This window comes from Melanotaenia boesemani, chromosome 11 (genome assembly GCF_017639745.1).
Source record: "Melanotaenia boesemani isolate fMelBoe1 chromosome 11, fMelBoe1.pri, whole genome shotgun sequence".
Lineage (NCBI taxonomy): Eukaryota > Metazoa > Chordata > Actinopteri > Atheriniformes > Melanotaeniidae > Melanotaenia > Melanotaenia boesemani.
Window position 1 is genome coordinate 7,527,569 of NC_055692.1, and position 16,600 is coordinate 7,544,168.

The 16,600-nt window shown below is 37.9% G+C and overlaps 1 protein-coding gene across 7 annotated transcripts in view; it reads left to right on the forward strand.

Annotated features, from left to right (window-relative positions):
- gpat2 (glycerol-3-phosphate acyltransferase 2, mitochondrial) overlaps positions 1-16,600 on the forward strand; it is a 131,928-nt gene that overhangs the window by 111,010 nt on the left and 4,318 nt on the right. For 6 of the 7 annotated variants that reach the window (XM_041999780.1, XM_041999786.1, XM_041999782.1 and 3 more), the window contains 9 exons: positions 620-709; positions 1,644-1,726; positions 3,416-3,546; positions 3,655-3,725; positions 3,974-4,134; positions 4,208-4,332; positions 7,129-7,313; positions 7,823-7,900; positions 10,056-10,178. In XM_041999780.1, the coding sequence (XP_041855714.1) occupies positions 620-709; positions 1,644-1,726; positions 3,416-3,546; positions 3,655-3,725; positions 3,974-4,134; positions 4,208-4,332; positions 7,129-7,313; positions 7,823-7,900; positions 10,056-10,178 (1,047 nt within the window). The remainder of the gene's footprint in view (positions 1-619; positions 710-1,643; positions 1,727-3,415; positions 3,547-3,654; positions 3,726-3,973; positions 4,135-4,207; positions 4,333-7,128; positions 7,314-7,822; positions 7,901-10,055; positions 10,179-16,600) is intronic. The other variant, XM_041999785.1, reaches the window with a different exon arrangement.

The following is a 16,600-nucleotide window of genomic DNA, read 5'->3' on the forward strand; positions in this document are numbered from 1 at the left end:
ACTGCTTGCTGTACAACAAATTACCCTAATGGGATAATAAAGATACCTTGATCCTTAATCAGGATCTAAGATGTGTTAGGTGTTGACTTTATTGTTTTGAGCAGTGTAGTTTAAGTACTTCACACACTGACAGCAGTAATTTGCACCAGGAGTAGTGAAGAATTGACTGAATCACATCTAAAGACATGGTTCAGTCATTTTTAAATTTAGTATGACTTGCCTTTACTCTGCTTGCAAGCCTCATCTGGTTGATTAGCTGAGGTTTGCAATTTTGTCAAAACGTTGGTGATGGCTATTAGTCTCTATTAAACCTGCCCTGTTATCTGCACTGTAAGACTATACTGGAGAGTGGGTGTTGCTTTGTGTTAATTGCAATAATAAGGTCCTTGCCCCATCCTTTTCTTTCATTCAGACACATAAATTACTGTCCACATAGTCCTTGCACTCATACACACACTCTGAGATTGACTGTTTATCTTCGTGCTTCTCATGTAGTAGAGCCTGCTTATTATTTATTCTGCTGTTGGAATTTCTGCACTTAAGACAAAGACTTTATTATGACATAATATGCTCTGTGAATGTGTGTATGTGTCTTTGTATAATTTGTGGGTCATCCTAGGTGGGCTTAAAGTCTGCTTTGCAGTGGCTCCTCCGGGGAAAACCGAGTGGAAGCGTGAGGATCCATTTCACCAATCCCTTTTCTCTCAAGGTGTGCAGCAGAAAGATTATATCAGTAAAGAACAGCTATGGTAGTTGTGTAACTTTAGACTTGAGAACCTCATGATGATTGAGCACCAAACTGTTTCAAATAATTTGGGTTGTTTTTATTTTTCTTGCTTGTCTGACAGGGTATGACAGTTGGTTCTGCTATTTTTAGATGAGTTTATCCTGTGTTCCCGATTCTGAAATGTATGGGCCAATAAAATAAGCCACTGACTACACATGACATCTTGTGTAAAGATATGATCCAGATTGAGTAGAAGAGCTTATTAGTGCAGATGTTAGTTAGAATTTAAGCAGTGGTTTGATGTATCAATTCTTTAAGATTTTCTTTTAAAATTAAAGGTAAAGAATTTTTAAATTGGTTGGCTCCCATGACATGGAGCCATTGATGTATTCTTACTTGGATTTATAAACAGCCTTGTTGTAAACCATGCTGGCTTTTTAAAAGTAAGTTTGTTTTTATTAATCAGCGTTGAATCTGTCATTTTGTTCAAACTTTATTCTCAATTAAACACTATTTTTGAGCCATAGAAATTTAGTCTCACTTGATCTGAGGGATTATATATGAAGCATATTAGAAGCATCTCAGTGTATGTCATATAAATCAAATAACTGCCTACAAAATTATTAAAAAAAATAAATAACTTGCTGGTGAATTGGACTTCCCAAGCTTCCTGGAATAATGATTAATTATGGGGTAGCTTTATCTGGCTGTATTTCTATTTTCTTGGTATATCTAATAATAGAAATGTATAATATATTGTTAATAATGGAGGCATGAGATGCAGCAGGAACTTGTTCTACTTTTTGGAGCTTAGTTAACTAGAACATCTGTGTTAAATGATTTAGAGCTTCTGCTTTCCAGGTCTTTTAGAGTGCATGTGTGTGTACATGATCCTTTTTTGTCTGTTTGTGTGTAGGAGATGTGCGAGTCAGGGAGGTGCAGAGTGGATGAATGGCTCCCTCTACAGGACCTGTTGCTTCCAGTTATCCTCAACAAAAGGTAATAAAACCACCTGTGTGTATAAGTGGGTGCGAGTATGTGATCAAACCACAGTAGGAGTCAGATGTAGAGCTTCTTTATCTAACATCTGTGAAATTGAGAAGTTTATTTTTCTTAAACTATGAAGAACTTTCCCTTTAAACACAGACATGATACAAACTCTGATCAGTTTCATCCTATTAGACTCGGTCCAATTACCACCAGCATTACACAGTCTGCCAGTGAAAAAGATAAAGAAAAAATTTCAGCTCAGTCTGCTTGGTGTCTAATAAGCAGAGTTGCTTCTCCCATCATATGTTTACATCTTTTAAGCGAGGCGGATGCTAAAAAATGACTCTGAGTGAAAAACATTGCAAGTGACAGATGGAAAGGGTGATGGTTACATCGAATTGTTACCAGCATGTGTTCACTTTTAGCTCTCTGTGAATCTTAACCATGCTGCGCTACTTGCTCCTCTTGTACCAAACTTTTGCCTGCGTAAAACCTGCAAAAGGGATGTGTGGGTGGCTTAGTAAAAATTAAAACTCCTCACATTCAAATATTTATTTACCAAGGTGTACAATCTCTGTGTCATTTATTTATTCTTCATTGAGATGAGCAGTGTCAGTTGGTAATCTTGTGCAAGCCAGATTAGACACTCTCTTTGATAGACTTTTGCATATCTTTCACTAACACATATGCAGAGCCAAGATACAAATATAAATTGTGTTGTGCCAGTGTTGCCCCAGATATGTGGTGCAAAAAAGCTGATCAAACACACCTCAATTTCTGAGTGATGCACCTCAAAGCATTCAGTGGATGATTGAACAGGAGTTGATCAGAATTTACAGGGAAAATGGCTTTTGGTGGGTTTTTTTCTCCCCTCAGCTGGAGCAAATAATGCTCGCTTACACTGATTTGTTTGATCTTTTTATGTAACCGCCTTAAAATGACTGCAATACACAGCAACATGCTCTTAATAGCTAAAGGCCTACAGTGCATCTTTTCTTTAAGCTCAAAGATTGTTGGTTTTCTTTAAAGTCATAATCCTCCAGATTCTACCCTGGTTGACGAAAGCAGCGGTTACCATGGTTACATCAAAAACTGAGTAGCTGATTTGTGAGCAATAAAGCTACACAGCTGATGTAATTAGCAAAAATAAATAAACACTTGTTTTAAAAAACAAGTTTTTTAATGATTGGCCGTAATTTATTAGATAATTAATTTGTTGACCATGATTACCTTCTTGTTTTTGACCTGGGAACTCTTTTTTTTGTGAAATATCTCTCTCGAATATGATAAACAACAGTTACACTATTTTGCAGGCACATTTTTTTAATAAAACAGTAAAGTGTGATGACAAACACACATTGTATACTGTGGCTAATCAGCTGAAAAACTGCTGCATGTGTCATTTTCTGGCCACTTTCAAAGAGAAAGTTCTGATATGGTGTGAACAGCTTGAACAGTAATAGGAGGAAGCTGAAGTGTATTACATTACTGAAACCTATCTGATTTCTACAGTTCAGATTTTGATTGAAAGTAAACTGAATTAAACCCAGAATTACCAGACTACAGCATGGAACAGAAAATAATTAGTATTTGTTTAATATGTAAATGTAAGGGCTTTAAGTTTACTGAGATTATAGAGGAAAAATGAGTAAACTTCCCCCTGAATATCTTTCCTTCGCTCAACTTTTTTCCTGTAAGAGATAAATGTGTGTTTGGTAAGAGGCGGACATCGTGGCTTCTGCCTTCTTCTCATTATCCATCTGCACTTGAAGAACAAGGCTGTCCAGACAGAGACCTCAGCATTGCTATCATCCTCCACCTCATCTTCTGTAAGTCAAACCTTAAGCTCTCCGGCTGAATCATGAAGTATTTTTTATGTTTTTATAAGTTTTAAAGGTATGCAACCATGTTAGCTCTGTGTGTGTCTGTGTGTGTAGCGGCAACTTCCTGCATGGCTGTGATGTCCACCAGTCTTGTGTCCAGTCTTTTGCTGTACAGGCACAGAAAGGTACATGCTTCGTCTCTGTGTTGGTGTGTTTGCAAAGACAATGTTCCCTCAGTGCTTCCTGCGTTTAAATCTGCCTCTGCCCCTCTAAATATCCATCAATACTCCCAAAGGCTCATAAACTAAATTGGTTTTGGAGCTAGCATAGTCAAATGTGTTTTTTTCCTGAGTCATATCGTTCTCTAACTAACGTCACCATATGCTTCTGTCTGATTTGAAATTAAATGACTCCATCTTCCTCTGCTTCCCAGGGTGTGAGGGCATCCGTCCTGTGTCGTGATGTGGCTTGGCTGACAGAGGAAGTCCTATTCAGAAACAGAGATGTTGGATTTGGGGGAAGTTTAGTGGAGGTTGTTCACTACTCGCTCTCTCTGCTCACCCCTCATCTCATTATTGCTGCAGCACCATCTAGGTTGGTTTTCAATCAAAGCAGAATAGAACCCTGGTAAAAGTAAAATAAAAAGAGAATTCATATCTTCTTTTAGTAAAAACTCTGTCTCCATTAGGAAAGACCCTCTCATTGTGCCCCGTCCCTCGTTTGCTGCTACACTTCACCTCTCCCTCCAGGCCCAGACGGTGACACACACCTTTATACTAGAAGCCATTGGAGGTGAGTGACTTTAAGTGGTTGTTTTGTGTGGTTAGCAGAACTTTCCTGCAATACTTCAGCTTAAATATCATCTTTAGATCCTGTGTTCTTCAGGCATCTTATTTTTTGTGGGAGTCTTGGCAGCTACTCTGACTGTTGGCATGTCATAGCGGGAAATCAATTTGAGAGATGACATTTAAAACTGGGAGAAGTTGATATTTGTGATCTAGCAGTGCCAGGGTACTTCACATGCAGGCCTGATCTTATTATTTTATTTTTTATTTTCCTCCTAACAAGGAGCAGCCTATATGAGGAGTGAATTTGTTTCGATCAATTTTTCTTAAATTTCAAAGTGATGTATTAAAACAGGCATTATCCAGAAAAATACATTTCAGGTCTTAAAAGGCATTTTTATTAATGCCAGTGAGTCAAATATGGTTTTCAGATACTGTGATTCTTTACCCAACTAAACCCAGACTTTCAAAACTTTCAAAGTTAGACTAACAAACACAGCTAATGTCAGCAAAAGTGCAAAACCAACAAGCTGAGAAGGGATGTGTCTCCACGAATCGTATTGGTTTCTGAACATAACTTAAGTCAATAATTTGATTCCCCTCCTTGTATGTTTGGATAAGGACAGTAGTTCATTAAGCGGTTTAAGCATGCTATAAATGTAGCTCTGCTAAATCTTCTGTGTAAACGTCCTAAATGTAGCACATCTTCATAAACCTCACAGTGATGTTGCAGATTAATAAATTACATAATGGTGCTGTGATACTCTGGCAGAATTTTCCTTTTTTACAATAATTCATTACTTCACAATCAGAAAGACAACGTCATTAATGTCCAGTAATTAAAATTAAAACCAGCACTGGGTGTAAGTGTGATCCATACGAGCCAGTAAGTGGTGAACACGCTAGCCGTTTACAGACTTATGATAAACTGATGAAAACATTTAACTAAAACAGCTGTTTTATCACCGCGTAAGTTTGTCTTCTTACATTTATGATACCAGTTGATGTTTCCAGATGAGAAGACCTGGTTAACTGGTTGTTTTGATTGGTTAACTGGCTGTATTCACTGGTTAAAACAGCAAATATTAAATATATTCCTTTTATTTCTTTCTGAACTAAATCTTATTGAAAGTGAGAACATGATTTTTAACCATCATTCAGCAACATTAAAAGTGAGCCAGCAGCTTTTGATTTTATTAATTGACTTGGCTGTCTGTTATTGGTTGCGGGCTGATAGTCGGATACTTTTGGGTTGAAACGTGTTAGAGGAAGCTCATGTGTAGGTGGTGATGGACAGCATACAGAAATAAAACACTTTCATTATTTTATTTATTATTTTATTTATTATTCTAGATTTGATTAGCCTCCACTTTACTCCAGATGTTGACACTGGTTTTAGTGGTTTTGGAGTGGCATGGTTGACATACACATTTAAGGAAGCACACGGATTGTGGTGTGAATGATCATGTATGGGTCGATCTGGGCCAATATGTCAGCGCTGATTTTCATTTTTTTATTTAAATTTTTTGTCCCAGTCTGCCCCTGATTACAGAAAACTACCTGAAATTGTTATGTTATTTGTTTTTTTAAAACAGGACTGTAAGATAATCTGAAACATGTGAAGGTGAAACTTTGCATTATTAACATTGATGTTAAAATTAGGGTAATTTTCACATGCTAGAACAAAATAATGTTTAAACCTATCCTTGTTTAGGTGCCTTTTCTTTCTCCCTCTGCTCTGTCACTGGACAGGAAGTTGAGACTCCAGTGTTTTATTTGCAGAGCAGTGTGACATATCCTGAGTACAATTTCACACTCTTTTTATGGTCTGTAAATGTGCGCAAATATAGACTTGATATGGATTTATTCATATAAGATCATTTACATTTTTAACATCTGAAAAAAATCCTAATTCTGAAGACATGGAGGCTTTTATTTTGTCGTGGTGATGCGCCACAATCATTTACATGTAGCGGAAACCCTGACTTGTGTTTGCATGTAAAACCATGCCACTTTTTTCTTCCTTTGAATAATTCATGGGAGTGTTTATTTAGTCCGCCTGGTTCTCTCTGGCAGTTGGGTTTGGAGCAAACCATAATATGTATCACTAATGTATGGTAATTATCTAATGGCAGAAAGCCTAGAATCCCACATCCTTACCAGAGTCTTGTATCAGTGCATTCTGTAGCCCAGCTTTATCTGTCAGCTAAATTTAATTATCATGCTGACAGGCAGGCTTGGGTGAAGCCACAGCTACTGTAGTCATATTTCAGCAATGTTGGTGGATGTAAAAAATAATGTTTTGAAGTACAGGAAGGTACCTCTCCTGCATGATTCCATCCTGCATTACTTTCTTGGGTAGTTGGTTTGTACTGCTGAAAGCCCCAGTGTAATCTCTGCATGTATGGTGGGTGCTTACCTCAAATAGTGACAACACGCTGTTTTTGATAAAGACCCATAAAAAAAACAACAATTTAAGGACACCTGAAGCGAAATCTTCTCAGCCTCCTAAGTGAGTTGTACAGTCCAAACTGTGTAGGTTTAATTTTTGTGATGTTGGAGAGCTGCTGTGTTTAGGGACAAAAATTGTGGAGTAGGGTTTTCCTCCCAGCATAAGATTGATATAAAAAAGGATCCTCGGGACTGCAAGAATGACTAAATTGTGGAGATTTTATCACCTGATCTTGTAGACCAAATTGGAACATCTCGAAGCATGACATTATTATCTTTACTCCTGTTTTCTCATGTTATTGATTAACTTGACCAAACATTTTTTTTTTTTTGTGTATGTTTGTGTGTGCAGCATGTGCAGTGTCAGCCATGCTGTGCGAGGTGGTTTTCAGTGGTGTGAGCAGCCGGGTGAGGACTGATGGCGTGGAGGGAGAGGAGGTCAAAGGTGACATGGAGTTTGATGTGGTGCTCTGCCAGACTGAGCTGACGGAGAGAGCCTTGCAGCTTTGCCATCTCCTGCCTCCGGGCATCATGCCAGTGAGTTTGTATTCATATCACACAAACACACACCCAGTGTGTCTCATTCAATGGATGTTTAATGGAGCTGAACAGCCATTCATCCTGCTCTGCTGCCTCTATAGCAGACAGAGAAAGGTTTTAGATTGCACTTGTGTGTACAGTGTGTGTGTGTTAGTATGTGATTGTGTAAGTATATGCGTCATCAGACTGACTTCAAGGGTTCCAAATCTGAGCCAGTGATGCTTTTTCTTTCTGTTTGCACACCTTTCATTTCTCTAGCTGCTCTTTCTTGTCTCCTCCGCTTGTAACTTTGTTTCTTATCCTATTTCTCACCAAAAATATTTCCCTTCTCTTATCCCCCAACTGGCCGCCTCTCATTCTCCCTCTGTGATCTCTGCTACACACACCTTACTCTCTCTGTCAGCCGTCTCCCTCTGCATTTCTAAGATAGGTGAAGGGCTGAAGCTATTTTTGACTTTTTGCTTCACCACTGAGCTAACCCAGTGTTGCTCTCTTGCTCTCCCCAGCCCTGTCAGTCTTCCCAGAGTTTTGCTCTGGATGCTGTCGACAGTCTGGTCCGCTGCGGCATCTTGATCATGGAAGAAGTAAGAAATAATAAAGATTTCTGAAAGTTGTACTTTCAAAGCGTGCATAATTAAAAATAGCACTGGTTTTGAAAATTTATCTTGCCTAAAGTTAATTTCATTATTCAGTGATCTGGTCTGCTGTGCATTTCATCTACAAATACATATTTAATGTTTCCTCCAATTCTTAATTTACTACCTTGTCTTTAGCTATTAATTTATTTATTCAGTTACTTAATCATAGTGTATCAGTTTAATTTTGAATGACTGAAGTTCTGTTTACAACTAGATTAATAATTTACTTGAAAAATATTTTAAAGGGGGAAAAAGGGTTAATTCAGTTCCAAGAACTTCATATAGGATCTTTGTTATTCTATAAGATCAGTAGATTACTTGAAAGAGATGTACTTTTTTTCCTGAATTGCCACCAGTCCGAAAGCCAGCAGTTTAAAACATGCCTGTGGTGGAGTACAGTAATGCAATGCACATATGTGAGTTTATGGTGAGTTCACTCCTCCAATACCATTTTCAGTAGGGATACACCAATACCACATTTCTTCAAACAGAGTACAAGTACTTGCATTTAGGTAGTTACAGATACAGAGTACCAATATGAGTACTAATAAATTCCATTACAGTTCTCTGGTAAGGAGTGTGGACCAGATTGTCAGATGCGACATGAAGTAGTTGTGTGATACATCCAGTGTTGGGGTAGTTACTCTAAAAAAGTAATTAGTTACTACTACTTATTACTTTACCATAATTCACCGTGTAGACATGAACAAACATCTTAACCGAATCTTCGCTGCCTGTCTGCATAGTGTTTACTGTATATTGTAAACAAAATGGCTTTAAAACCACAAGAACAACATCCCTGTCTGTGGGAAGAAATGGTCACACACTGTCTCATAATCATTTTATCTAGAATTTTCCTAAACCTGGGCAGTTAAAAAGTCGACAGGGGGAGCATGTCTCCTACAATGAATCCTGCAACTAGCTTGTTAATTTCTGTCTTACCGGCTGCTGCGCTCCAGGAAATGTTGAAAAAGCTTAGCTTGTTCAGGCGGGTCGGCTGCAGAAGGACTCCTTCCACTGACCGGCGAGCATGATGTTTCTCCGCAAGTTTGCACTGAAACTGGACTGAATAATGTGAATATTGCCCATATCTCCAACTCTCCAGCTCCATTTTCCATTTTCCTTAGTTGACGCACAATCAGCTACGTCACACAAATTGATCTCTATGGCAACGTGCCCAGGCAAGCACACACACACAGGCAGCAGCATGCGCGTACCACTTAAAACAGATCAGAGCTTTACACACAGGCAAACACGGCTCGAGTAACGCAGAAAACCGCGTTACTATAGTCCAGCAAAGTAATTTTGTTACCAATATTTTAAGTGTAATGCACTACTTCGTTACCCAAAAAAGTAATATCGTTACTCCCAGCACTGGATATATCATCACACAGTTAACTACTTAACTATATATAACATATATATTATGTTCAAAGTTGTGACCAATGCACCTACACACCAAAAAAACGCTTCTTTTGCCAAGATGATACCAAATCTGTCATTAAAAAAAATGACACCAGTAATAACTTTCTCAACACCAAGAAATTCTACATATAAAGCTTGAAAACTATCAGAAGGTTCATAAATAAGGAGGATAAAGTGATTTTTTTGGTGGACTTGGTGGTTTACTGCTGTAACAAAGCACCTACATGCCCAAAATAAGTTTCCCTCAACAAGACATGGCCAAATCCGGATTTTTGATATGGCATGAATTATAATTTTGTTGTTTCTGCATTAAAAGCAATGAAGGTGTTAATTCCACAGATTCATCTCACGTATTAACCCCTTAATTTTGACAGCCCTAGTTTTTGTACATTCGTATCTCGTTCTGTAGTATTAAAACACTTAATATTGAGTGTGAGTACATGCATACAACATCGTACCGATGCCTGATACTGGTATCTTTCAGCAAATACATTCATAAAAAAGCTTTTTTAGAATACAGAGTAATCTGAAGGATTTTGATTTTTTTTTGTTCTAAATAATATCTAAATTAAGAAATGTTCCATATTTACAAACTTTTACTCCCAACAAAAGATTTCAGGCTATCTAATGTTGGACATTTTCACTTGCATTCTGTTCTGTGCTTCATCATTTCTAGATTCCCAGGGATATTCCCATCTGTGATTTCTGGAGGAGGGAGGGTGCTCTGACCTGGACTACCAGTGATGACCCCTATCAAAGTGACTCTGACTGCGAGGAGAAAGACCTGCACTCATACAAGGTACAAAAAGAGCTTCCCTGGGCCCATTAGGCTACTTCATATGCTGCATAGAAGCAAAAAGTTAAAAAATGAGACAAATGCTTCATGCTCGTTGAGATCCACTCCGGGTGATTGCTTACAAAATACAGGCAGCACAACATGAAAAAGAACTTTGAAGCAGCTAAATCTACATTACAAAAGCTCTTACACATGTGAATCACATTGCATGAATGTCAATTAGAGGTATCTGCCATGTGCAAAAGAAGCTTCAGTGTTATTGCATGTAATTTTTCAAAGCAACATAAAAAGGTACCCCAAGGTTCTGGAGTGCAAGTCCTTAACACTGCAGAGTGACTTTGGCATTACGTTATAGAGAGCCTGTGGAGGCCGTATCATCGATTTAACTCAAGTACACAAATTGAGCATAAAAGCTGAACAATGCTTCTCCACGTTCAGTTCTGACTCTGAGAACAGAAAGTAGACCTCACCCTGATGATCTGAGGGATCTGGTTGGTTTTTAATGAACCAGAAGACCCTGAATGTATTTTGGTCCTAAACCATTCAGTGCTTTGTAAACTAACAGCAGGACTTTGAGGTCAATTCTTTGACAGACAGGAAGCCAGTGTAAAGATCTGGGGACTGGCGTTATATGATCTACTTTCTTGGTCTTAATGTCCAGTTATGCTTGACGCAGAAGACAGTTTTATCCGTCTTCTTGCGTCGGTTACACACGTAATTTAATCCGTTTTGAGGGAGCTTAGCCATCCATCGCTTGATGCAGAAGATGGAGCAATACCACCGGAAAGCAGTGCTGAGCAGAATAGCTGACATGCCATCAGCGAAAGAAACAAACCAGGGAAGAAGATGATCAGGAAGGTAACAAAAAAGCCGGAGAACAATCAAGATGAGGACAAATGTGGAAATTGCATGAGCTTTTGAAGTAAAACTATACATACAGGTGTTTAGGGTGTGTAGGGCAGTTGGGATAAACTTTATACAAAGCATTACTGCTGCCAAACGGTATCTGAAACTGACGTCGGCTTGCAGGAGTGAACTCTGAGCTTAGAACTGCCCATTAGTAGAGGAACTGACTTAGCAACCATGGCAACGCAAAAGACGCATGGAAATATGAGGACTGCGACGCATGACAATAGGTGCGTTTCCATTACCCCTAGAGCTAAAAGCTAAATATTGCAGTAAAAAACTGGTAATGGAAACATCTACATGTAAAAAAACTTCTCAAATTAATAAGTTTTTACGCTCATGAGGTGGTTTTTTCAGATTTATCGATATAAAAGTATATCGCAAAAGTATAATGGAAACATTTTGTTTTCGCATTTACACGTTGCTGGATGTGACATAAGGGGTCACGTGACCAGTTCATGTCAAATAAAGATGGTACGGTATGAGTAGATTCAGGAGGAGATAGAAATCTTGCGGGTCGAGATTTTACAAGAATAACTGCTAATGCGCTAAATGACAGTATCCACTAGTGGAGCAAGCAAGTGAGAGAGTTGACAGAATTTTCTCATTTTGTGCCTCATACACAGGCTATGAGGACACGTGACTGTTAGAAAACCTTTTAGAAAGTGAATTTTGCATAATGTGGAACCTTTAATTTTGACCATTTACACACTACTAAGGTGAGGTTATGATCAGACATGCCAGTAATCAGATTGTATTTCTTTTTTGTTTATATGGTGAGCCACATATTCAAATGAAGTTTTTATAAGACATCTGGACATTGGATGGATCCATTAAACAAAACAGCCATCCTCCACCTTTCTTATGTAATCTAGCTTCACTCACAGAGCTGACGTTTGGAGGGGTTGCTTCGATAAGAACTGAATCATGTTCTCTGCCTACCCAGGTTTCTATTAAAAACAAGAAATCAAGTTTGTTCTTTGTAATAAAATCATTAAGAATTGTTTCCTGCAAAAGATCTGATATTTAGTACAGCTATCTTCATTGTGCTAAGAGCACTGTCTGTCCAGTTTTTGCACAGAAGATTTGACAAATTTACTGAATATATTGAGTGAAACTTGTTTCTATGAAGATTTACCAGATTTTTGTCTGGAAGCTTGTGGAGTTTCATATATCCGAGGAACAGTTGAGGCTATGAGTATTGTTTTTGAGTTTCGTGTGCTTTAATGGGAGTTTTCTTAAGGAACTTGACACAAATGAAAAAAGAATGGCCACCCACTCAGCAAATTGTAAGCTTTTAAAAATTACTACTGATGGAACATTTTGGCTTCAGGTTTTGTTCATATTAGATTATTTTGGGGTATGGACTGGGAAATGGACTGCAGTTATATAGGGCTTTTATCCAAAGCGCTTTACAGTTTGCCTCCCACTCACCTATTCACACATACACTCATATTCCCATCACCTGAGTGCATTACATTTATGATTTTCTAAAGATTTATTCTAATACGAACTGAAAGCAACACTTCTGTAAATCTAAATTTAAGTGAAACACCAGGCTGCACCCTAAAGTTAAAATTGGCACTTGCTGGTCAATCAATCCTCTCAACAAGATTGTGTAAACAGGCTGATCTTCCTACGTGGTAATACAAGCAGGCATGCACACGTATATCAATGCAAGGCACTGACTCATCTATGACGGGAAATTTAGTTTTTTTTTTTAAGTAGACTTTGACATTTAGACAAGAGAAGCATTATAGAAGCCACTGTTGTTTAATATCCCTGTTGTTCCTCTCACACAGTTAATATTCTTAATTTGTGGAGATGCATTATTTTTTAAACCCTGAATTAATACAAAATATGTATGATTATCATTATGTGGTAGGGTTAATGACTAAAAACAGATCTGTTTAAGCTCTTGACTACTTGTACCAGAAGAGAGTTGATGGCTGACTACAGTATTCTAAGTAAAAGCAATTCCCACCCACACTGATAAATAATCCTCAGTCTGACTTCAGCCATGTCCACTGAACAGAAAGCTCTATCAAAGTTTGCACATTATTTCTCTTTCAAACATAACTTTGTACATCCTCCATCCGGTGCACTCACTCAACGCCTCTGCTCATATCAGGTGCTGAATGAGGACAGCAAACACCTCCATACCATGCAAAAGAAAAAAAATTCCCTTACCACCTCCTCCCCTTTTGCTTGTTTTCACTTCGCCTGGATAAATTCACTTCAGGTGTTCTTTCACAGAAGCCTGGCTGTAATCCAAGTTAAGTCAGTATAAAACTAATTCACAGAAAAGCCTGCTGCTGTGAAGGCTTCAAGATTAGTTTTACTCCTAAACATAAAAACTTCTTTATGTTATTCACAAACATGTTTTTTTTTCCTTAAGGTACTTACTGTACTTATATTTTTGTATGTTGAATAATTTATGGTGTGTCTGAGTTTCACGGGCAGAGGAGCAATTTAAATAAAGACATCTAACTGGATCAATGCCATTTAATTTTACATCAGTTTTCTGTGCTACCATATCTTCTAAGTTATTAGCCTGCAAATGGATTCATTCATTATTTGTAACATTATAATTAAACACAAGTACATTTCAGTCTGTTTTGCAACCCATCTCACCTTTTTTATATATACAGTAGCAGCTGCAATGTTGATTTTGTTGCAATGAATTTTTAAAATGCTCAACTAAAAACTGCTCCTCTGATCTTTGTTTTATTACAGCTGTTTTGATTTTCAATTACACAGCCTGGCCAAAAAAAAGTTGCCACCAAAAGAAATCACAAAGAAAAGTCACAGTAATATTTCGTTGGGCCGCCTTTAGCTTTGATTACAGCTCACATTAGCTGTGACAGTGTTTCAGTAAGCTTCTGCAGTGTCACAAGATTTATTTCCATTCAGTGTTAAGTTTTTTTTACCAAGATCTGTATTGATGATAGGAGAGTCCAACCACTGTGCAAAACCTTCTCTAGCACATCCCAAAGATTCTCAGTGGGATTTAGTTCTGGACTCTGTGGTGGGAAATGTGTGAAAATGATGTCTCATGCTCCCTTCATAATCTCTTTCACAATCTGAGCCAGATGAATCCTGGCATTGTCATCTTGGAATACGGCCGTCCCATCAGGGAAGAAAAAATGCATTGATGGAATAACTGCCTCTTCTTCTTACCCTGATGTGCCCATCACTCTGAAACAGAGTAAATCTGGACTCAGACCACATAACCTTTTCATTGCTATAGAGTCCAATCTTTATGATCCCTTGCAAACCGAAGTCTCTTTTTCTGGTTAGCCTCTCTAAATAGTGGTTTTCTTATGGTTACGCAGCTGTTTAGTCCCAATCCTTTGAGTTCCCTTCGCATTATGTGTGTAGAAATGCTCTTACTTCCACTATTAAACATAGCCCTGAGTTCTACTGTTTTTCTTCAACCAAACGTTTCACCGATCACCATCATTCAGGATTTTTTTTCTGAAAATGTAGCTTCCTGGAAGACGCTGGTGCCCCACTATCGTTCTAGGTTTTAATAATGCGGTGGTCAGTTCTAAACCCAATTTTACTAGTTTCTGCAATAGTCTTAATGTTTTCTCTGCTTGATGCATGGCACTGATTTAACCCTTCATAAACCAGCCAACATCTTGTTTCCACCTGAAAGATAATCACCCATGCAGTAATTATCCAATCGGAGGCTCCTATCTATTAGTTAAATCCAGGTGGTAGTTTTTTTTGTTTTTGGTGTTTTTTTGGGGCCAGGCAGTATACAATGTGCTTATGTTTCGCCACTGCATAATAATTATTTTAACACAGCTTTAATTAGTCTAATCTACTAAGTAGCATCTGCTTATCAAAGGCTGCATGAGCTCCATTTAATGTCAGGATAAGTGAAATGCCACTTTTGATTTTTATATTTTTAAGCATATTTTGTGAAAGGAAAAATTTTGGGGGGAGTACAAATACTTAAAAATGCAGTTAGTTTGTATTTGCTTTTAACATGGCTGAAAAGCAACCTTTAATTCCTGCTGCAGACTATTCAATATGCTGTAGTTGCAGAAACACCCATCCCTTGAGAGGCTTTCCTTTGTACGGCTGTGTATAAACAAGAAATGAAGCACAATTTTACAGGAACAGCTGCATTCCACAGTATAGTGTTTCTTTATATTTCTATATGACATGATTAAGATAGGAGCGCTTTGATTAAACCTGCAGTTTAATGGCCTTGTTCATTACCAAGTGTAATTTTTAAGTCTTTATTTTTCTCCACTTGTGTATACTTCATCATTCATGAAGGCTTTTCAGAAGCTGTCCATCTTTTTTACATAATGTGAGCATTCTTGTTCACTCAATTTGTGTACTTGTGTTTGTAAATTTAGCTGTAATCATGCACTCTATGAAGATGTTCAGATGAAGTGTTTCAGCTTTGTTAAAAAGCAGTAACGTTAAAAACATTTTGGTAAATGTTTCATATTTTGTATTTCACAGAATGGATTTAAGCCCTGCTGTTAACAAGACTCAGAATGTCATCTGTCGGAAAGGTTGGCGTTAACAGCTGAACCTTATTGCATTTGTGACCGTTGGTGATGTTGCACTTACTTGGTGTCACTAAATGGCAAACTCCTCTGTTTGACTTCTGAGGTAGCACAACGGCGGCTTAACCTATTACAGATTAATGACAGTTCATTGTTATTTCAAGACATGAAGGTCAGTCGGGTAAAAAAATGTATATCAAGTTTCTTCAAGTGCAGTCATACAAACCATCAAACACCATGATGAAACTAGCTCTCAAGCAGTTTGCCCCAGGAGATATAGACCAAGAGCCTCTCACTGCTGCATATTAGCCCGCATCAATGCTACCCACAGTTCAAATAGCAGACGCACTATAACATCAAGTGTTTGGAGGAGCCAGTGTGAATCAGGCCTTCATGGTAGAGCTGCTTCAGAGACTGAAGGAGATTAGTTAGGAGAAAACTGCTCATGCCAAGACACAAAAGTCATTACCATTAGACATGTACAAAAGGGATTTTTAATCCAGTGAGCACAAATTTAAAGTTTATTTTCCAGCTGTTGTGAGAAATGGAGGTGGTTAACAGATGGTAGGTGGGAGCTGGTGCGCTGAGGACAATAGTTTTATCCAGAACTGACAACTCGTTCAACACCACGGAGCCAGCATAGTTACTACAACACCTTGCAACAAGATCTCTTTTGTTCTTACTGGAACCATCTAAGCAGCTTTTTTAAAGTGTTTTAACCCAAAAAGAAGACAAACTGTGGACGTCCAAAGTTCCTCAATACCCAAAAGCTTTTTCACAACTGCTTTTATTATCAATCTGTGTAAAGTGAATTCATCCTCAGTACAGATTAAAATCTGATGATGTGTCCGCTGTCAGCACTGAAATATTTACTACACATTACTGTAATAAATACTGTTTGATTCATTAAATCATTTGTCATATTGTCAGGTTTAAAATTCTTAAATCTAGAAATGAGAACTTTTTTTGTTTGTTTTGGGATGTAAG